This window comes from Eleginops maclovinus, chromosome 19 (assembly GCF_036324505.1).
Source record: "Eleginops maclovinus isolate JMC-PN-2008 ecotype Puerto Natales chromosome 19, JC_Emac_rtc_rv5, whole genome shotgun sequence".
Classification (NCBI taxonomy): Eukaryota; Metazoa; Chordata; class Actinopteri; order Perciformes; family Eleginopidae; genus Eleginops; species Eleginops maclovinus.
Window position 1 is genome coordinate 13885215 of NC_086367.1, and position 17509 is coordinate 13902723.

A 17509-nucleotide genomic window follows, 5' to 3' on the forward strand; every position below is an offset into this window, starting at 1 on the left:
GTATGGTACCACTCCTTTGATCTGGGCATCGAGGAAGGGCCACTATGACTCTGTGATGCACCTTCTGGCCAACGGAGCTGATGTGGACCAAGAAGGAGCCGTAAGTAGATTCCCTGGGAATAGTATTTTGTTATTTGTCATTATCATTCAGTAGAGATCCAACCCTATTGTGCTTTCACCTAAAATAACTACGTTAAGTTTGACTTCACAAAGCGGAATTGGGCTTTCTATACACTGTAACTAGTAAAGTCGTTTGAACAAAAGTTGCACCACATAAATAGTACTGCAGTTCACATTTATAGTTATCATAACTATAAATAGGAGGATCTAGAAAATGTTAAATTCAGGTACAACGTTGCTAAATATATTTATCAGAGTTCAATATTATATTTTTAGGAATAAAATAATGTTAATTATTACATTTGATCACAGTATCTACATCTAATAGTTTAAAAATACAGATTTTACTGTTAGGGTTCTTAGTTATGTCTGGAGAGTTGAGAAAGCGTTTGACAGTTTGAATTCCAGAAACATTTTTTTTTGTAGTGCTGATACTTAAATTATTATGCCTTCGTTATGGCTTTGACACTTATTTGATGTATTAAAATATTTGGCAGAGTTTCCAAACCCTGTTGATGTCTGATTTGGTAGTCTTGGAGGCACTTTAACAGCTGATCACGTCTATTTCTGTGTTGGGTTCATCAGGGGTGCCCTGAATCACATAGCGGCCTGTTCTCACCGGTGTAGTTTTCACATAATCAAGATTTCATGCTCCCGAGCGCCCCAAACTCATTACTAAACTGCAATATTAAATAATTGATTGCATCTATGACGCAGCACATCTGTGCTCCTTCGAGTCATGTTGCATCTGTGCTGTCACACACTGATGGATGTGATGGTTCGATATGTGGCATTAATAATCAGATTGCGCTATAGAAGCTAATGTTGCGGAGCCATTAATTCATGTGTGATTGAGAGGCTCTAGTGCCTGGGTAAATGGAAGAGTTATTGTGCTTGCTGGACAATATATCAATAATAATTTGCCATTACGCCCATAGTGTCCCCCAGAGCTGCTCAAATGAACTGATAACATTTGGGAAATAACGTTTTTTAATCATCAGCAATCAATTATTGAACATCTGCCATTTTGTACACTAACCAGAATCCTCAAGTCAAGAGAAACATCTGTAATCTTGAAATGAAACAATTTGACAGAACATGAAATCATCTAATTTATGTCTTTCTCAATTTTTTCAGAACTCCATGACGGCTCTGATTGTGGCGGTGAAAGGTGGCTATACAGAGGTGGTAAAGGAGCTGCTGAAGAGTAACCCGAACGTCAATATGACGGACAAGGATGGCAACACAGCCCTCGCCATTGCTGCCAAGGACGGTCACACCGAGATCGTACAGGACCTGCTGGATGCCGGCACCTATGTCAATATCCTGGACAGGGTGAGGCCTCCTTACAGCAGCCTGACAAGATGTAGAAGAGTAGTTTAAATAAAATACAATGAGAGTCAAAAAACATCCATCCGTCTGTTTTTCCTCTCTGTCTCTCTTACACCATGTCAGAGTGGGGAGACGATGCTGATTGGAGCAGTGAGAGGAGGCCATGTGGAGATAGTCCGAGCTCTGCTGAACAAATACGCTGATATTGACGTCAGGGGCCAGGTAGGAGCTCCTTTCCCACTATCTGCACTGCCTTACTGATGTTTTGAGACAGGCAGGGGGCCTTCTTGTGTTCTCCATGTGGTATGTCACACTGCTACTCAATACCCTTAGAGCTCCTTTTAGATTACACAAATATACACCAGTTATAGTTATACTGTTATCAGTAGGTACCCACATAACTATATGCATTATCAGTCTGCACAATATATGACTTTTTGTATTCTTCACAGAGTTTGAAGGATTTTTGATAATATTATCCTTGTCCTTTTTACCACAGGATGGAAAGACTGCCCTCTACTGGGCTGTGGAGAAAGGCAACGCCACCATGGTGAGAGACATCCTGCAGTGTAACCCGGACACCGAGAGCTGCACTAAGGTACCGCTCACTCCCTTTTTAAGAAATAAAACAACATTCTTTATGTCTCCTAACTTCTGTCATACTTAGTTTGCTGTTTCAATTGTTTCCATTGGTCATATTAAATAAGAAAAGGAACAACAGAAATCTACAATTCCTGAAAAAACTGTATTTAATATTGCTTTATAACAGCTTACCCTAAGCCCATATCATTTTGAAAGTATTTGTAATTGTTTTACTTGTGTAGTGTTGATTAATTCAAAAAGAATGTGATTTGTTCAAATTAAAATGCTAAATGATGTTTATCTTTGCATCAGGAGGGAGAGACCCCACTCATCAAAGCCACAAAAATGAGGAACATAGAGATAGTGGAACTCCTGCTGGATAAAGGAGCCAAGGTGTCTGCAGTGGAGAAGGTAATAAGAAAAACACACTTTCAAATCACACACAAAAAAATCTCGCTATATGAGCTTTTATAGAGTTATTAAATCTAGTCACCTGGGGGTTCCTTCTTTGCCCACTTTTTAAAGTGTTTTTAATGTTTTGTTGTCCCTTCAGAAAGGAGACACGCCGCTCCACATTGCCATCAGAGGGCGCAGCCGGAAGCTGGCTGAGCTGCTGCTGAGGAACCCTAAAGATGGCCGCCTGCTTTATCGCCCCAACAAAGCTGGAGAGACACCGTACAACATTGACTGCACCCACCAGAAAAGCATCCTCACACAGATATTTGGAGCCAGTAAGACCTTTTTTTTCATTATATCCAGAAAGTATTGTGTAAGAAAAAGAAGCTGTGAAGCAAGTGGAACTTAAACTGCCTTACTTAGTATTCTCTTCTTCTGCACTTTTTAATATGTTCCCTCTCTGTCTCCTTCTCTCAGAGCACCTCTCCCCCTCTGAGTCTGATGGAGACATGTTGGGTTATGACCTGTATAGCAGTGCTCTCGCAGACATCCTCAGTGAGCCCACTATGCAGCCACCCATCTGTGTTGGACTGTACGCCCAGTGGGGCAGTGGCAAATCTTTCCTTCTGAAGAAACTGGAGGGTAAGTAAGCCCGAATAATTAAAAACTGTCTCATACTGAATTGTGAGAATTAACTTTTTAGATGTTGCCTTTCCTCAGTTTCTTCAATAACCTCTTACATTTGAATTTCCCCTTATAAAGGATTCAAATAACTGAAATAAGGTTGGTTTTTTTTTTGTCCGTCAGATGAGATGAAGACCTTTGCAGGCCAGCAGATAGAGCCCTTGTTCCAGTTCTCCTGGCTGGTGGTCTTCCTCACCCTGCTGCTCTGCGGCTCACTGGCTGTGGTTCTGGGATTTACTGTCGATCCCAAGCTGGCGATTGCCGTCTCCCTCAGCCTCCTCGCTCTGCTCTACATCTTCTTTGGTGAGGAGACAGATTAGCTACAAAATGCAACACTGATACGATTTAGTTGATCAATAACTCATGAAGACATACAGCTAGAGCGTTCTCAGTCTCACATGAGGATGACTTCTTAACCTGGACATTCTCAGAGAAGAATTACTGATGTCTCTGAATAGAACTTACCGTTGTTATTATGAAATTATTTAGTTTTGGACTTGTGGACCTAGAAATGTAAAACAATTCCACTTGTTCTCGCTCCAGTGTTGGTGTACTTTGGAAGTCGGCGTGAGAGGGAGAGCTGGCACTGGGCGTGGGTCATCAGCACCCGTCTGGCTCGCCAGGTCGGTTACATGGAGCTGCTGCTCAAACTGATGTTTGTCAACCCCCCCGAACTTCCCGAGCAGACCACCCGGGCACTGCCTGTCAGGTGAGTTACACACACACACACACACGCCTATTCGTCTTATTTTCCCAGTCCAGTCTGCAGTTAACGGTGTAATCCCGGTGAATCCAATATCATTTCTGTTTCTCACGTGTCACACAGGTTCCTGTTCACAGGACTATAACCGCCTGTCCAGTGTTGGGGGGGAGACCTCCATGGCTGAGATGATTGCCACGCTCTCTGATGCCTGTGAGAGGGAGTTTGGCTTCATGGCTTCCAGGCTCTTTAGGGTTTTCAAGAAGGATGAGATCCAAGGTGATGCTGCCGTCTTTAGATCTAGTCAGGTTATGAAAAAAGACATACTCTTTTGAAAGCATAATGTAACTCTGAGTGTCTTTTTTACCTAAACACATCTCTCAAATGTTATCCTCTTCTCTCCTGTCATTCCCCAGGTAAGAAGTGGAAGAAAACATGCTGCGTTCCCTCTTTTGTGCTGTTTGTCCTGACACTGGGATGCCTGATCACTGGTGTGGCCCTGCTGGCCATCTTTAAGGTGGGTTAGGGTTTATTTATTTGACACCTGTTTGTACCATTGGCAAAATATAAAACAGCACGTCTTCAAACCTCTTTGTCACCTGATGCCTCATTAAATCTCCTCTAATGTATTTTTTTTCCCCAGGTGGACCCTCATAACTTGACAGTGAATGCAGTTCTCATAGCCATGGCCAGTGTGGTGGGTCTGGCCTTACTGCTCAACTGCAGGACCTGGTGGCAGGTGGCCGACTCCGTGCTCAACTCTCAGAGGAAACGTCTGCACAGCGCGGCCAACAACTTACATAAACTCAAGAGTGAAGGATTTATGAAGGTAGGCGAATAAACTTCAAATTCGTTTTACCCAATCGAGGTACAAATTCAATAAAGGAGCAAAATCTTCAACATCCTGTGGTCATAGCTAAAGAAGCTTTCCATTAGCTTATAACGTCATCAAGTCCCTAATCCAATCAATGTTTGTTTTCCTTGTTTTTAGACTCTGTTTTTATTCCCTCTGTCTCACATTAGGTTCTGAAGCAAGAGGTGGAACTAATGTCAAAAATGGCCAAAACCATCGATGGCTTTACCCAGAACCAGACTCGCATGGCGGTCATCATCGACGGACTGGACGCCTGTGAGCAGGACAAAGTTCTGCAGATGCTCGACACGGTGTGTGTGACCACGCGTTTCTGTGGTTGGGAATTATGCTTATTATCCACCAAGTTTCCTCTTTTTTTTCAGCGCTTGCGAGGGTTTCGGCTGTCCCAAGCACTTTGCCTTGTTTGTGCAGGCCTTCTGTGAAAATCTCTGAACAAAAAACAAAACACTGTAGCATAAAGAGAGGAAGCATGTTATAGCTGTGTTTGTCTATCTGTAGATTTATATGTCACATAACTATGGCTGTAGGATTAAGCGGTGATAATTCACAGTAAAAAATCAAATCAAACAGATAGCAAGAAGCCAAAATAGATTTTAAAAAGCAAAGTGAATGTACTGGTCTTTCATACAATGATGGTTTGAGTGAAAATAAATCCAGATATTGTTCTGAAGGGAAACATGCTGGCAGTGCTTTTTTGATAAAAGCTGGGAAGAAGCTCTCCCATATGCCCTGCCAGTGCTTTTCTGCCTTAAAAAAACCCCACTCTATATTGACGCGCTTCCTAAATAATGAGTTCCTCTTTATAATACGGTTATATGAATCACGTACGCCTATGAACATCAATCAGTCACAACTGGCTGTTGTTGAGCTGCGGCTGGCCTTTACTTTCACTGGGTCTTTCAGTGTTGTGCAGCCACCCAGGTGTTAGCAGCTGCCTCAGCTCGCCTCCAGGTTTATTCTCTTCCTTCCAGCTGCTGTAATAACATTTTCTGCAGCCAAATGTTATTATTCGAAGGAAGTAATCCAAGTGAAAATGGCAACCTCCTGTGTGCTAATGTAATCTTCTCCTATCTGGAAGTCACCATCAGACATTCAAACTCTGGGATATTTATTTCTTGTAGGTTATACCATTTTTTGTTACTTTTCCTACATGATAATGTGCCTTAAGATGCAAATCATGTGATGGCGCCTTAGTTGATGGCGCTGACAGCTGCTGCAGGGACAGGGGCTCATCATGCGGGGCGAGGCTGAGCGTGTTGGCCAGGGGTTAACGAACCATGTATGCGTGTAGCACAAATCGATGTCCTGTGACACTTGGACAATGTCCCTTAGTTAGCAGAGTGGAAATCCCCTCACACCATGTGCTGAGGACACTCAGTTCTCACAGGAGTCATTAAGTTTAAGTGCTACAGCCGACTATCGCCTCTAGCTGCCGTGTTTTTGACAATTGATTTGATTGTAAACTGAAATTAAAGTAGTGGACACGACATAAAGGGTTCTGCTTTGCTAAAAAAAAGGATGCTACAAATGTCCTTTAGACACTAACTTATGGTTTCTTTCTGGTTCCAGGTCAGGGTACTCTTCTCCAAAGGGCCTTTTATTTCTGTCTTTGCCAGTGACCCCCACATCATCATCAAAGCTATCAACCAAAACCTCAACAGCGTGCTGAGAGACTCCAACATCAACGGACACGACTACATGAGGAACATCGTCCACCTGCCAGTGTTCCTCAACAGCAGAGGCCTCAGTACGGCCAAAAAGCTCTGCACGGCCGCCCCCGTCCATGGAGAGCCACTGCCTGCTGAGGGTAAAATATAATAGCTAATAGAAAAGATTTATTATTGTTTGATTTATTATTTGATTGGGCAGTGATATTCGTAATAGTGATAAGAAACTCATAATACACATAGTGGCAATGTATGTTAACACAAATGTTGTAGGGCGAGGCTACAATATTCTTATGAATTATTCCTCCCCCAGCCTTTATTATATATATTTTGTAAAATCTTCTTGTCTTTTCTTAATATTTTAACATTTTGTATTATGAGCACATTCAGAGTTTTGCCATTCTGGGCGTGAATTGACAGGCTGAACATTTTTAGTTTTCTTTATTCCAAGGCATTGGTCAGATGTGAATCTCTATGTTTCTCTGCCTGTCTCTCTCTCTATGCAGGATGGCATGAAGACATGGAAAGGAAGATGTCTCTGACCAGCATCGGCCAGGACCAGGCCAAGTTTGGCAGCAAGAACGCCCTAAACCGCAGGGTACCCGCTATTCAAGTTTATTTGTGTCGACCATTATCTCCCCGTCATGGTTCCCAACCCGACCCTGCCCAAGTTCCGTATCTGAAGAGGACAGTGGAGAACAATGGCACAAAATGAAGAGTCTATGAGAGGCATTTCCAACAGACAGGCAATAATAGAAAGTAGGATTATAATATATCCAAATTAGATATAGATTGACCAATATATCAAGCAATGCTTATTCTACTTGTCTTTTCAAATAGACGTAGTGCACACCCCACCCTAACCAATGACAAGCAAATAAAAAAAGTCAACAATAATAACAAATCGCAAAAAAGCTTTTGATTCCAAATTAAAGTGGAGATGAATGGAGGTAAAATCCATTGGTTTTTCCCCCCACTCTTAATATTCCCACAATGCATTTTATCTGGAAATACCATAGAGCTGGAAATAAATGATTGATGCCTTGACATTAAACAAACTAAATTAAAATGCAGTAAATTTGCTGCAACATGAAGAGAAAACATGGGATTAGGGTTAGAGATTCTGCGACCGCCCCCCACCCCCCCCGCCGCTCTCTCTTTTTTTTTTAGGCTTCTTCCCTTCAGTGGGAGGGGTGGTGCAGTACAGGCATAGTGTTGGCAGGCAGTGCGGAGGCCAGAGGACAGAAGGAGACACACAGAGACGAAGGGAGAGGTGCTCGGTGTGCGGCCAAGGTTCCTGGTGTAATTGATGTAATGACTGTTTATCCTTCCTGCTGCGCTGCCACAGCCTAATGACAGGGCCTAGCAGCAGTGGGTCCCTGTGACAAAACACTGGCACCAGGACTGCTGGCAGGAGGCTAAGTGACTCTGCTGCTGTCGCTGATGCCTTCCTCCCCCCTGCGAGACCTTCCCTCTACCCCTCCCTCCTTCCCGCCTCCTCCTCTTGTTTGTTTGTTTGACATTTGTTTACCTCGGGTTTATCTAGTACCCTCAATTATTGGTGTTGGCCCTTCTATTATGGGGCGGCATGCTCTTTTTATTTGCCCTCTGCCACTAGCTAGCTCTTGGCAGGAGGGCCCTCTGTCTACAAGTGGAGATTAAAATGAGGGCAGGAGGGGGAAATGAATTAGTGGCTCTCCATTTTCATGTGGCTTCTCAAGTTGCGAATACCATTGGGAGTACCATCTCAGTTCCATTTGTTGGGAATAAGTAATGTCTTTTTTATGAGGAAAATAACAAGCAAGTAGAAGATGCACCAGTAAACAAACACAAACAATCATGTGAACCAATGAAGCTGTAAAGCAACAGTCACCCACTCTGTCTGTAGGATGGACCGTTTTGGACGGAGTGGGGGCCTCTTCTCTCTATAGAAAGAGGTCATGAGACTGGCATTATGACTTCAAAGTCAACCCAAAGCCTCGCCTTGGCTCATGACCACGGCAGCTGTCTGATATCATCACAGATGTTCTCTGCTAGATCTGTGTCAACAGTCTGCCTCTGTGTCATGACGGTTCAGCTTTGGACACTGGCTCTTTGATTTGTTTTATTTACAGTCATAGGGATTGGTATGTTTTGCTCATCAAAAGATAGATGATGTAGTGGGGAAGACCGAAGAAGAGGATGTTTTTAGAGCGAAAAAATTACGGAAATAACCCTTGCTGATCTGAATCTTTGCAGAGTCAGAAACTGCTTGTATTCCATTTATATGCTAAACAAATAAAAGTATAAATGGCAAAGAAATATATAATTTGGTTCCATAATGTAAGTACAGATTAACATGGATATGACACAGCGAAAACAGAAATATGACAAGATGAGGCCGGCTATCCACCTTCATCTACATCTGTTTCTCAGTCTAGTCAAGCTTGAGGATATACAGAACACGGCCTGAGAGGACACAGCAAACCTGAAATGCCAGCGCTCCTGTCTCACGCTGTATAGCTAGCATTGATGACGCAAAAGTATCAAAACATCTGCAAGGGTCTGGGTAATGTTTACTGCTGTAGCTGTGTTTGTTCTGTCTGTGACTGTAAGACAGTTATTCCCTCCCGGAAAACTGCTTTATGGTACACATCAAATTTCTTTCAAAGAGTTGTAAAATAACAGTCTGATGCATTAAAGGTGCAATTAAACGCCACATGAAATCGGAGTCATAAACACTTATCGATCCAATGTCCAATCTTGTGCTAATTTGAGTCTCTCTCTGTTTGTAGGACACATACCGGCGCCGGCAGATGCAGAGGACCATCACGAGACAGATGTCCTTTGACCTGACCAAGCTGCTGGTGACGGAGGACTGGTTCAGCGACATCAGCCCACAGACCATGAGGAGGCTGCTCAACATTGTTTCCATTACAGGTGAAGAAGGAACAATATTCTGCTTTAGCCCCGCCCTCATCTCGTTATATTAACAAATCACACAACAACCCTAAATAAACTCTTCAGTTCAAAATGACTAGATTGTAAAATGTACTCTGCCAAAGGGAAGAACTACTGAGGATGGAGGAAGTAGAAACACACTGATGGAATTTAATATTAGACCACTAGAGATCAATATTATGTTATGCAGGTGTTGGATTTAACCAAGCTTCTTAATGACATTTTTGCTGATAGGTTTATGAGATGACCTTTGTTTTCTCAGACAGATTAGACCAGCGGCTTCTCAGGCCACTAATCCACCTCACCTTTGTTATAGGTCGTCTGTTGAGGGCCAATCAGATCATCTTCAACTGGGACCGGCTGGCCTCTTGGATCAACCTGACCGAGGAGTGGCCTTACAGAACGTCATGGATCATCCTGTTTCTGGAAGAGAACGACGGAGTGTCCGACCACACTGCTCTCAAGGCAATCTATGAGAGGTACAAACACAGGCACACACACAAGACACCCCCCCCCCCCTCTATAACTACTAATCTGTTCTATGGGATTCTAAGGGTTGCATGCTTCTTCAATACAACTTAATAGTTTCTTTGTTTCTAAATTCCTTTTTAACTTTGGCCATGACTCTAACGCACTTAGGTGACCTTCATTAGTTTAAGGACCCGGTGTTGTTTGTAAACTAAATCCCTGCCAAGTGGCTTCTGTATCCTGACCTTCCTTTAGGAGATCAAAAATCCTGATCAGAATTCAAGTTTTGGATTCAATAAATACCTTTCTTTATGTTCTTTCTTTGAAACACTGACATAACTAACTCTTACCAGCAGGTGGCAGTAGAGGCTTTCGCTGTTACATTAGTCCAGTCGCTGAGACTAGCTTTGAGTGCAACAGTAATTGGCCACTGACAGACAGAGTCTGAAATGGATCATAATGCACAAGTCAAATAGATGACTGAAATACTGCCTCGACTTCCACAGATTCATCCTGGGACACTTTTCCTTAATATTGGACAAAATAAAATCAATGATCTTTTGGTTGAGCAGTGAAGGAAAGTATTGTGTCTCTGTGTGTGTCTTCAGTATGACTGTTCCTGTGTGTGGTCATGGATGCTTTTCAGCATGCTAACCGCAGACAAGAGGAGGAGGAGGCCCACACGGCCGAGTCGCTGGGTTTGGGTGCTGCTGTGCATCAGTCGATGGCCTTTAAAGGTTGCACTCTGTCACAATACACTAGTGCCTCTGACTCCTGCGGCAGGGAAGCGTCACAGACAGTTACTGTCAGCCAGTCAGCCAGCTAGATTCAGCAGACATCCCTCCCTCCCTCCCCCAACTCCCCAGCAAACCTCTGCCTCATTAGACCAGGATTGGTTTTCAGAGGACAATAGGAATTACCTTCCATTTCTTTTATGTTGCTGGGGACATGTCAAGTATGAGGGGAGGACAGAGTACAAGGTATTCCATGAGAAGCATTTCAGTTAGAGGGATTCTTTTGGCTGAATATGATATTTGCCTTCTACAATTGTTAATTCGTGCGGTAAAAATGCACTTCTGTTTTTATCTTTATAATGTTTCATTTTAGTGGACATCCTTAAGGAAATGTGCACACTGTTTACTATGAATATTCTGGAAAATCCATCTCTCTGATATATAATTATACCCTGGTGAAGCCATAAAACCCTGCTGTATTTCTACATCTCACCAAAGGCCTGGATTCGAGCGCCTTCTCTACCACAGCACTGGATTGTGCTTACCATGCTCATTAGCCTTAATATAGCCTTCATCTTGTTGTTGACCAACGGCCCTGTCTTTCTTCATCTTCCTCCTCACTACTGTCTTTCCAAACGGCTGCTCTGTGCTGCGGTGGCCGTCGGAGAAGCAGCCTTAATGATGATGACAGGAAGCCTCAAACAAGCTAAACACAACGCCCTGCCTCGAGGCTTTATCTCTTGCGCTAATCTTCCGCTGATAAGACTTGGGCCTGTGTATCTTTTTCCGTCTTCTATTCTCTTCCTTATGATCCTAGGCTCTTAAGTCCCTTTATTATTCTGTCTTTTTCCCTCAGCAGTGGATAGACCCTTCACTGGCCTCTCAGAAACTCAAGTCCCTCTGTGTGTCTGCTTCAGAAATCTTCTTCTTCTTTTTGCTTTTTTCAGCAGTAGATATGAGCACACCACATGTGCACACACATATCACATGTTACTTCCTGTGTAGTATACTTAGCATCCTTTTTGTTTAAATCCGTTACCGATGCATTTCAGCCCTAATATGTGGTATTTGTTTGTGTTTAACATGCACTCAGCCATTTTTACCCAGCGGAACAGCACATCCCCTGAGCGTTACTAAGTGAATATATTAGTGGTGAAGTGAACGTGGGGGTGAGTCAGCCCCTTATAGGTCAACTGTCGCCCTGCATCTCAGTCACATAGCTGCATGCTCTTCCTCTCTTTGTAAGGCTCAGTCCATAGAGCATCAGAAATATTACATTTTCCTAAGTCATAGTCTGGATAAATCTTCCCAACAAAGCCCTCTATCTGTTTAAAGGTGAAAATAAAATGTAGTTTTGATCCTTGCCTGAGGTCTTTTGAACTTGGCTCAGTTTTATACCCTACCTAGCCTTCTAAATGAAAACCAAATTGAGCCATCCACTACAAAACCAACGAGGAACATTGCATGAGTTACATATAGAGTGCCTCTCAGGGATGAAAGTGACAGCTACTCTCTATGGCATGTACCTGAACTCCTAGAAAAGAGAGAGAAAATAGAAATCCACCCGCCCACCTTTGCTTCATATCTCACACAAACACACGTTTTCAAAACGGCTAAGAGCTGTTTTTAGCAACTTGCCTGGCAATAACAAGTGCCATGAAGGGCTGTGAAGTGTCATTGTAGGACACGGCGTGAAGAGAAATGTGTAGCGCTAATTCCCGTAGCGGGAGTGGGCCAGCACAGCCTCCCTAATCTGATGGAGAATGTGTAATCAGTTAATAACCTCAGCGATTTCTATCATTAATGGTAACACCGGTGGCTGCCAGGACTAAAGCAAGGTAGCACGGGGGGAGGGGGGACAACAAAGATGGCTCTGTCTGTAGGAGATATGATTTCAAAGCAATCAAACACACACCTATTGCAGCGAAAATGTTGGTTCTCGTTGAGTAAACTCCAAATTACACCTCGAGCAGGGAGCCAGCGCCGTGGCCAGCCCAGCACACTGGCTGAAGCAGAAAAGAAAACCCCAAAAGTGTTTTGGACCGATCCTTTAATTTGTAGCTGTCAAATTAACAGCCCCAAACTGTGTTTCCAATGCTGTTTCTCTAGCGCGGGCTAATTGAATTTAGAGCCTGCAGCCTTGTGACTATCACTTTCAGCTGTATCATCTCTCCCTCGTCAGTACCCCGGTTTTTTCTCAGGAGTCATTTGTTCCTTGTTTTAACTGCCATTAGAGAGTTAACGACTAGCGCTAACCTAGCTCTCTCCTGCTTCATGGTTAGTGCATCGAAGCGGCGCTGCTATTTCCAAAGTTAATAGGCTTTTGTTATTTATATGTTTATATCCTTGATGTTGTTTAGAGTCATTACATTACAGAAAAGCTGTGACTGAATAGCTAAAGGTAGATAGATTCCAGAGCAGGTACAAGTTCTTTTGGACCCCATCTCTTTTGATTGGACACATTAAGCTACATATTGGCAAACTAAAGGCAGATAACTTATTCATGGGCCTTTCGGAAAGCTTTCAGTAGGTTAGAGCCCTGACATAGGACTGAAAGCTCTAACAATCAATCAATACATAAGTTAATTCAACTTTAGGGGTCATAATCAGCTCCTTGTGTCTCTTTAAAACCCCTTAAAGGAATTATAGAGAACCTTAAATGCTCTCTTTAGGAAACAGTGCCAGGTAAAGACTTCTATTATTAGCTTTACATTGAGTTTGACAGTGATTATTTGTTTGAAAGTGAAATAGTTCTGTGTTTCCGTTGAGGGGTTAACATATTTGGACCTAATGATGTATGGGGGCGGGCCCCTCAGAGAGTTTATTCTTGGATGCCCAGATCCCGTTTTCAGCACAGGGAAGAAAAAAAGTGTCACTGGTCCACTGAGCAGGTTCCTGCACTGCTCTGACATCTGGTGCCCTGTCTGTGCCAGGATGCCCCCGCCGCACTCAGGAGTGTGTTTCTGGCGCTGCACCTGAATCCTCTGTTCATTACACACACCCACACATACATACACAGCAACTATTGCCTATAGACACACGCACAGACTGTGGCAAAATGCATTCATGCTCTAACTGAAACAAGCTTGCGTACAAACAATATTTGCCACTACAAACTGCATTCAGGATTGAACATATGCATGCACACACCTCAGATCACACATAAAGCTGGTGTGTATGGTACACACGCACACGCACACACAGACCTAGATCTCACACCAGTGCAAGAGCATATGTCACCCCCAACTCCTCTGAGAATCAGTGTAATTAATCAGACCTGAGATGCAGGCTGCATTCAACACACACACACACACACACACAGTGCAAAAGGCAGAACACTGCAGAGAGATTGTTGTCAGGTAAAATTGTCGTGTTTAGAAGTGATTTTCATCGGAATCTATAATTTTTCTCTTCTTATGTGTGTAGTTTTTTATGACCCTGCATTCTTTGAACAAACACCCCCCCCCCCCCCCCCCCCCCGACAGTCATGACGATAGCCAGGCACTTCTCGGACACTTGAAAACTTTAATTTTTTTCACTTATGACACTCTGAATAAATACGTAGCCAGGCAATTCAGTGTTAATTAGAGAGACTCTTATCCCGAGTAGTGAAACATTAAGATGACACTCTCTTCATCCAGGATTACTTTAATTGGCACAATTATTGTAATTTGGTCGCAATTATGTGCTGGAATAAAAGTGCAGTTCCAAAGCTAGTGCGGGTGATTCCCTTTATGTGGAATCCTTTAATAAGCTCTTAAATATCTGGCCGTCTGAGGGAAAAAAGGCTAAATCCCATTCTTTTTTTCATGATGAACACTTTTGAACTCCTCCTGCCCTCAAATGGAAAATCTTTATTCTTTGCAACGTGGCCTATTGTTCCTGTTAAATACCGTTGTATTTCTGACACTTTCTGTCATCTAGATGCAAAAGAAATGCTAAAAATGAATCCCCCCCTCCTGTCCCCTTCTGAGGGAACCCATTGTCCCCCTGTTAAATCCCTCCAGGAGGTGTTTCAGTGAAAGACAGGGTAGAACTGGTAATGCCAAGAGGCCTGAAAATGTGTGTGAGTTTATAAAGGCTTGTGTGAAAGCGCGTACGTCTCAATAGAGTTCTTCTGCCTCTATCACTGATAGGAAAGCGGCATTGATTCTACACACACAGACCCCCTGACTGGCAAGTGGAGAGATAAAGACAGAGACAAAAAAAGAAAGTATGGTCGGTGTGAGATAAAGATGGGAAAACGGAGAGGGTTGGCATTAGATAAGAAAGGGCATTAAGAGAGAGAGAGGGAGAAAAAGAGATTCCAGACTCTGGAGGTAAAAGAATTAAAGTGTGTGACTACTGCAGAGGATCAGACCAGATACCAGCAGGATTACTGCTGGACCAGTTTGCCATGGGGGGTGTTGGGGGTCTCAGGTGTATTCAGTGCTGCAGGTGATGCTGCTGCACCAAGTGAGATAGTCCAGGTGGTGGACACACACAGATTCCTGCTCATGTCCCCTGGGTCCCACACTGCTGTTTATTCAGTGAAGCTGGACCTCCGCGCCTTCCATTTGAGTGTTTTGTGTGTCGGCCCGGCTTGCATTGTCATTCCTCCGTCCCCCAGGTGATTGGTGATCAGCCATAGCCAGCTCCAGCACCACACACAGCCAGTATGTGCAGGTGACACAGGAAGAGGTGTGTGTGTGTGTGTGTGTGTGTGTGTGTGTGTGTGTGTGTGTGTGTGTGTGTGTGTGTGTGTGTGTGTGTGTGTGTGTGTGTGTGTGTGTGTGTGTGTGTGTGTGTGTGTGTGTGTGTGTGTGTGTGTGTGTGTGTGTTGAGTTTTTTTTTTGGGTTGTGCAATGCATGTTTCGGTGTGCAAAGGCTACCACGTGAGGACGGAAAGAACGTCATGCAGCATTCTTTGTTAGAAAATCCTCAAAGCCCTTTTCTTTTCTGCCTGTAAGCCGAGGTTGGAGGATTAGTCTAATTGGTCTGAAACAAGAGAAGTGCTCTGTGCAAAGCATAAAGAATCATTTCAAATGCCTCTCCTACACCTCTGACTGCCCTCTGCTCTACGGTCATGGAGTCGTCCATCAGTGACATCAATTAAATGTCACGCTGAGATGGAAGGAAAGGACAGGAGCGCTGAGATATCTGCTCTGGTATTTCTGCGGTGTCGAGCATTATCGCCCATCTCTCTCCCCCCTGCGCTCTGTTGTCTCTTTGTGCCGGAACTGCTGGAAGGTGGGGGGGGGGGGGGGGCTGAATATAAATAGCAGCGAAGGGTTTGCAAGAGGGTCAGCGCTGACCTTTAAGTGTACAACGAGATTTGCCACTCAGCCGCCGCAGGAGCCACGGGCACACTTGATAGCCACACACACACACACACACACATACACACACACGCACACACACCACGCCTAACTGAAGTTAACATCCTGACCCTCAAGAGTCGATGGAGGCCGGCCCTGTTAGTGTGTGTGTGTGTTTAGAAACCACACTGAAATGGCAAAAACTGAGTAAGCACGACCAAAGAAGGAGAAGGAGAAATTATCGCTATTTTTGAAGTTATCAGATTTGTCTTTGCAGGTCTCAGTGCTTTAAGAAGTTCTTAATAATCAGGGGAGGTGCAAGCTGGGATACAAATTTGACTAGAGAGAATCTTTGGTAATAAGGTTAACCATACCACATACTCTCTCTGTCTCTCCCATGCACAAGCATTCGATGACATTTTCCTATCAATCTTATTTCTGATGCAAACATCTCAGTACGTTTAATCAGAGGATTACTGCTTCATCCCGAGAATCTCAGGCTTTATTTGGCAGATTCATCATTCACTATATAGATTTTATGTCCATTACAAATGTAATCCAGATGTATTCTGATCCTATCTGCAGCGGAAAAGCACATTTGTTTTCACTTTTGCAGTCCGACCCACTTAACTCTGCATCACACGGCCTATCAACTGACCATTACAGCTATCAAACAACCACATGGGCTGATAGCAACTCTGCGGTGCAATTAGTGTCACAACGAACGAACTCTACCACGGCCCAAAAATCCTCCAAACTCTCTTTTGATGCATAAATCTACAAGCTGAGGTTTACGTTTTTTACTTTTTGTGAAGAATGAGGCCTTAGTTACTGAGAGTGAAGGGTTCAGTTAAGGCATTTGGGGTCTGGAACAAGGAGGCTCCATTTCTGCAATACACATGAGTTTAATCAACATTTTAGGGAACCACTGAGTCCTGAGCCCGTCTACAAAGTTTTTTATCAGCCTGATGTGTTTCCCATTAGCCTGCTTGTCTCTGTGGTTTGCTTCGGGATGCACAGGTCCAGCTTAGTACAAGAGAGTTTCAATTATTTGGCTTTACTTTGCCACGAATGTATATGGAAAGCAGCTGCCACAAGTTGGCACTGCCAAGACAAGAGAGAGAGAAGTTTAGAGTCAGAGAGGCATGCAGAGACGCAGGGTGTCCGCATTACTTGGAGCATTTCATTTAAATCAAGGAAATACGTCTGGATTTAAGGGAGACAAAGAACATGGCGTCATTTAAAGTGAAAACACATTTTTGCTCTCCCCCTTTGCCTTTGGGGTGGTGGAGGCTCTGGCAGCTTCTACAGTAACAATAACCTCCCTCAGCAACGATGCTGCGAGTCCACGCGCCAGCCCGCCTGTCCACTGTTTTCCCAGAGTAGGCCTCCCTGGGCTCATCCCCACGCTTGGCAGACAGTGTGCCAGCGCGTCTGACCAGGAGAGGAATGTGTCGGACCCGGGCCTGGTTAACTTCTTCACCCTCACGCTGTTGTCCTGGTCACACAGTGTCTGACATTGAAACTCTTGAGCTTCTCAAACACAATGTGCACAGGCGTTTGTCTGTTCTGCAGGCATCCCTCTATCTCTTTGGGCCCCTTTATGGAAATGTTTGGCAGCAAGACCACCTCTTTGTTGTGTGTGTGTGCGCATATCGTCCATAAGCACAGAGGCCGGCTGTAAAGCAAAGTCAAGTGGCACATTCATACTTTCA

At 43.9% G+C, this 17509-nt stretch overlaps 1 protein-coding gene across 1 annotated transcript in view; it reads left to right on the forward strand.

Annotated features, from left to right (window-relative positions):
• kidins220a (kinase D-interacting substrate 220a) overlaps window positions 1–17509 on the forward strand; it is a 43477-nt gene that overhangs the window by 9786 nt on the left and 16182 nt on the right. Inside the window, 18 exon segments of the mRNA XM_063909203.1 lie at window positions 2–100; window positions 1258–1455; window positions 1576–1674; window positions 1952–2050; window positions 2347–2445; window positions 2588–2765; window positions 2908–3072; window positions 3238–3417; window positions 3658–3823; window positions 3941–3953; window positions 3955–4093; window positions 4231–4331; window positions 4458–4643; window positions 4838–4978; window positions 6258–6495; window positions 6862–6953; window positions 9130–9274; window positions 9612–9774. Of these exon segments, the coding sequence (XP_063765273.1) occupies window positions 2–100; window positions 1258–1455; window positions 1576–1674; window positions 1952–2050; window positions 2347–2445; window positions 2588–2765; window positions 2908–3072; window positions 3238–3417; window positions 3658–3823; window positions 3941–3953; window positions 3955–4093; window positions 4231–4331; window positions 4458–4643; window positions 4838–4978; window positions 6258–6495; window positions 6862–6953; window positions 9130–9274; window positions 9612–9774 (2501 nt within the window).